Source organism: Engraulis encrasicolus, unplaced genomic scaffold (assembly GCF_034702125.1).
Source record: "Engraulis encrasicolus isolate BLACKSEA-1 unplaced genomic scaffold, IST_EnEncr_1.0 scaffold_431_np1212, whole genome shotgun sequence".
Classification (NCBI taxonomy): domain Eukaryota; kingdom Metazoa; phylum Chordata; class Actinopteri; order Clupeiformes; family Engraulidae; genus Engraulis; species Engraulis encrasicolus.
The window spans coordinates 7,149-12,200 of NW_026945733.1; the positions used below are offsets into that span (position 1 = coordinate 7,149).

At 37.8% G+C, this 5,052-nt stretch overlaps 1 protein-coding gene across 1 annotated transcript; it reads left to right on the top strand.

The window, feature by feature from the left end:
- The first annotated feature begins 221 nt into the window (after positions 1-221).
- LOC134444018 (NEDD4-binding protein 2-like 1) lies at positions 222-4,788 on the top strand. The gene is made up of 5 exons (XM_063193505.1): positions 222-349; positions 704-828; positions 1,839-1,927; positions 4,297-4,373; positions 4,518-4,788. The coding sequence occupies exons 1-5, from the start codon at positions 264-266 to the stop codon at positions 4,654-4,656; spliced, it is 516 nt and encodes a 171-aa protein (XP_063049575.1). The 5' UTR covers positions 222-263; the 3' UTR covers positions 4,657-4,788.
- Positions 4,789-5,052: the final 264 nt, after the last annotated feature.

The following is a 5,052-nucleotide window of genomic DNA, read 5'->3' on the forward strand; positions in this document are numbered from 1 at the left end:
AGGGTAAAGAGTCATTGAGCACCCAGGTACTTGTATACAATAATTATTAATAGCAGTTATGTATGAAATGTCATTGGTGCCTATTACATAGACCGATTATCCTATAGTATGTCTATTAATGTTAAACGGGCTTGCCATAATATTACCAACCTCACGCGCTCTTTATTCCCCACATACTCTTCGTCACAAGCTCTCCACGCCCATTACGCATGGACCTCACATCAAACTTGAAGTTGTGACCAACAAGTTAATGTCCGAGAGTAATGGGGAGAAGAAAACACCCTCATCGCACTAAGACCCTCTACATCCTTCGCGGTTTGCCTGGAACTCATAAGTCCGATAAAGCACGGTAAGATATGTTTCTGACTCTGGAGTTTATTGTAAACGGAATTCTTTTACACCGCAAATGCCGTAGCCTAACAGAATGAAGCGGCACCAGTCTAGGTTTCAATTTCCTCAGGAGGCTACAGACAACATTAGTTTTGACACATAGGCTATGTTTAGTTACGTTGTATTGTCTTATATCGCAATACGAATAGAGTAGGCCTAATTCGTCAGAAACACTTTTTAAAAGTAGGCTAGTTATGAAGGGAAATGTCTTCTTTTAACAACTTGAGTTCAGGCACCTTCTCTGCTGGCGAAACTTATTAAACCATACTCACTGCTGTCATAAATGGGCAATGTGTGCATTTATATCAAATAGGGACATTCAGGACAGGCTTGGTGGGGTGATCATCAACGCCGACGAGTATCATCGCAACAAAAAGGGACAACTAGTTATCAGACCTGAAAAACTCAATGAAGGACACATATGGGCGCGTGGGCAAGGTAAGTAAACCAACGATGTTCTAGGTCTCTTTCGAACGTCTCTGATAAACAAATTTAAATTATAAATGCACAAAACATGCATTTCGGAAGACAGTGTAGTAGTCTTCAAACAAAATAAAAGGGTAGTTCCTCGCGCTTCTGCTTTATCATCTGGTGCAGAGAGGCAGGACATCTTCACATGGAGGACAACACCGGAGCAGCACAGATGTAATTCTTTGTTTTTTATTCAAGTGCACAACATGACAACGTTTCGATGGTTAGACCATCTTCATCAGACCCTAACCATCGAAACGTTAGTCATGTTGTGCACTTGAATAAAAAACACAAACAATTACATCTGCTGCTCCGGTGTTGTCCTTCAAGTAGGCTACAGTGTAGTCGTCTATTTTCACATCAACTGTGGTTAGGCCTGTTGCCCTCACCATTGGTGAGAAGTTGCATTTATTGGCTACCAGTGACTTGGAAATCAGCCCATTAAAATGTATCTCCTTTCTTTTTCACTCACATGGAAACGCGTTTTGGCCATTTGCACAGAACAGGGTTCTGAACCTCTGATGTTTCTCACAAACGTATCTTTTTCATGAATATTTACCACCACCATCAGTTTCGAAGCATTCATTATAACTTGGGAATTTCCATGTGCCTACATTGTTGCTACATGAATAGATGACTCTATGGCACCTGGAGTGAGATAGGGAGGGGAAAGGTTGGATTCGAACATGCAACCCTCTGATCTCAAGCCAATCTTTGCTGCTAGGCCATGGCTGCCCCATATCCACCATTTTGAATTAGGCTACAGTATTAGACATATTTGGCTTGAAAAGTTTGGTCAGACTAGCCTAGATATAGTTTATGATGATATGGAAATGATCATGGAAAGATCAAATCATACATTTTCAAACTAAATGACTAAAATTATATACTCTGTCTTTAAGAAAGAGAGTATGTCATTATAGCATATAATCATCAAAGTTTTTTAACATTTTTTAAAAACTAACATTTTTGGACAGCTCTGCAGGCTATGGACGAAGGGATGGATCCAGTCATCATCGACAATACTAACATGTCGTGGCGGGAGATGTTCCCATATGTACTGATGGTATGGTCTGACATTTGATGTTTGACATTGTATTGTTTTTACATGACAGCCAGTTGTAGTTAGGACCAAGCCTCACTCCGTATTCATTCATTACTTTGGGGTTCTGGCCCAAAATTATATCTTCAAATATAACCACAAAAAAGGGGATGCACCTTAGATCCAGTGCCTTTATCTCCACAGACATGTTTTGAGGTGTGCCTTCTTCAGTGTACAGAAAATTATGTGCGACAATGTTACCAGAAGGCACACGCCGAAACGTGTCTGTGTTAATACAGACACTTGATGCAAGGGGCCCTCTTGTTTTGTTGTATTTCATATTTTTACATGACAAATGAACAGCAATTATATAGGCCTACCATACTCAACAGCGTGCCTTCCTATATTGTGAGTGTGGCTGTCTGTTAGGGCTCTAAGCCTCCATGTTTGGCCAGTGATGCTTCACATGTATTATGTTTATGTCCAGTCTTTCCTTAAATGGGTCTTGCTCAAGGATGTGAAATGAATAAAGTTAGTATTATATTATATCAAAAAGTCTGCACATTGAAATACTTCACTCTTTTCACTCACAGTCAGAAAGCTGCCACAAGGTACCAACCAGAGACCAGTACCAATTTGTTGCGTTGGTCAAGGCCATTGTTGCATTGGCCAGGTTGACCATAGATTGTACAAACTCCAACTCCATAGAAGTTGGGACACAAGGTAAATTGTGAATAATAACAAAATACTGCCATTTTCAAAACGTCTGATTCTTACATTAGATGGAGAACGACACAAAGAAAACATATCAGCCATCAAAACTGACCAAAATTATTGTTTTGGGGGATATTCATGAATATGTAAAAACAACACGTCTCAGAAGAGTTGGGACGGGTACAATAGAAGGCAGCAAATGCCAAGGAAGACTACAAACAAAACAAAATACAACACTTAACAGTTAAATACATTAACCGATGAGATGATTTTATACAAAAACACAGTGTTAATTCCTATCTTGGACATGATTTCACCAGCTTAAATGGAGGGTGTATTCCATGTCATGTTTTGCAATGTTTTCCTTTCTGTAGTGCTCACAGCGTGACAGGTTTTGACCAAAAGCCTGCCATTTTCTCACCTGCTGGTCCTTATGATGGAGTTAAACTATTAAAACATAGTAGAGAATGCAATTTGTCCTTACTATGTGGCAGTAATTGAAGATATCCCTTCAAAATACAATGCATGAGTGGCTTTTCATGCTGTTTAAAACTCATTCATATCATTCAGCACTGTATTTAACTCTACAGATGAGTGAGAACAACTTAACCAATGCACTACTGCACCCCCATGCCATCATGCAGACTGACTTTTGAAGTTAGCACTAACACAAGTTGGATCATCCATTTTCACTGTAGCACAGGATGTGCATTACTCTATTATTTTCAAAAAGAATTGACTTCTGCAACTTCTGCTTACTTCTGTATGTAAATGTCAGTTTCCCATGTCTTCTAGGTCTATTTCAAGTGAGCTTGGGTGCATAGGAGAATGTTAAAACCCTCTATCATTTGCACACATTAAGCATTCTTTATATGAAGAGTTCAGATGCAAAACCCCCTAAGTGCCTTTTCAGAAAATATTCTTAATTCATTTTTATTTAACACAAAGCGATCAAAATTACATATTTTTTATTTTATTTATGTAATATAACTTTTTATATGTATTATCAAGTATATGAATTTAAACCAAACCAACAACAGGATTCTCTAAAAATATAGAAGTGCAGGTCTTCAGAAATGAAGTTAGGGGTTTTTGCATCTGAACTCTTCATATGGTCAATTTTCAATAGCTGCAAATCTTGAAGTGCTACAGTGAGACCACAGCGGATATATATTTCATGATGTCATGAACCTATACAATGATTTTAATGACAAAAATATGTCTTATATACACTCAATCATGGTAAATCAAAGGAAATTCAAAAATGTATGTAATAACTATGGTAATTATTCCCTCTGCATCTTTAATTCTGAGTGACTCAGCCTCTCTGTGATGGTCTTATACCTGGACACTCATATTGTCCATCAATTCAATTCAATTTCATTTCTTCTTTGTTATTTTATCTTATTTGGATGTTTATTACATCTCACTGATCCATGTGCCAACTTATTTGAGACGTGTTGCAGCTATCAAATTAGAAATTAGTACATATGTCCCCCAAAACAATATTTTTTCTCGGTTTTAACACTTAATATGTTGTCTTTTCACTATTCTCCATCTAATGAATGGTTTGAATGTTTTGAAAATGATAGCATTTTGATTTTATTCACAGTTTACCAAACGTCCCAACTTCACCGGAGTTGGGGTTTGTAAATGCAATTGATTTTTGTCAATTTCAGGGTTTTCATCGAGGATACTGGATTAAATTCCTGCTGACGAAAGATACCTTCCGTGTTTCCCTTGATGAAATCGACAGGTATGTGGTCCACCAGGACTCATTTAGAACATAGATCATCAGTGTTAAGTACTCTATTTCCATGAATAATTAGCATGTTTACAAAAATAATCAATATCACAGTTTTATAACTTTTACCAATATAAGATCTTACAAATCCCTCAGGAGGTGTCCAAATATCGAACGGTGGAAACTGGAAAGGATGAAAAACCGGTACCAGTCCGTCCGACATGTCTATCAGATACTCAGGGATAAGGAGTGTAGGAGGGAATATGAGCCCAGCATTGACAGCTGGATGCCTTGATCAGAAGGATGCAGTGTAACTTGCAAGGGCTGTTGCAGAAGTAGAATCAACGCTGCAGGAGAAAAAAGTGTGCGTGTACAAAGAAGTGGACAAACTGAGTTGAGAAATTAAAAATCCTGTAGTTCTACTGTATTTTATTATTTCTGTGGAACACTTTTTTGTCCTCCTCTGCGATCTATGTTAGAGTAAAGCTGAGAGTTACCTACAGTAAGAGGCACTCAAGATGTAAGCTATCATTGGATACATATGACATGTCTATACTGTCTCTTTTCAGATGCAAGTGCAAGTTTTATTTGATCTTTTTATACCTTTGGCATTCTTTTTTTACATTGCTAATAGTTAAGAGGAGTTATTCTGTTCCATATGTGTTCTGAAGACATACAAACGAGAATTGTG

Excerpts from the sequence above, each read along its gene's own strand:
- LOC134444018 (XM_063193505.1), top strand. The coding sequence starts at position 264 with ATGGGGAGAAGAAAACACCCTCATCGCACTAAGACCCTCTACATCCTT. Across the intron at positions 829-1,838 it reads CATATGGGCGCGTGGGCAAG|CTCTGCAGGCTATGGACGAA; the intron begins GTAAGTAAACCA and ends ATTTTTGGACAG. Across the intron at positions 4,374-4,517 it reads TCCCTTGATGAAATCGACAG|GAGGTGTCCAAATATCGAAC; the intron begins GTATGTGGTCCA and ends CAAATCCCTCAG.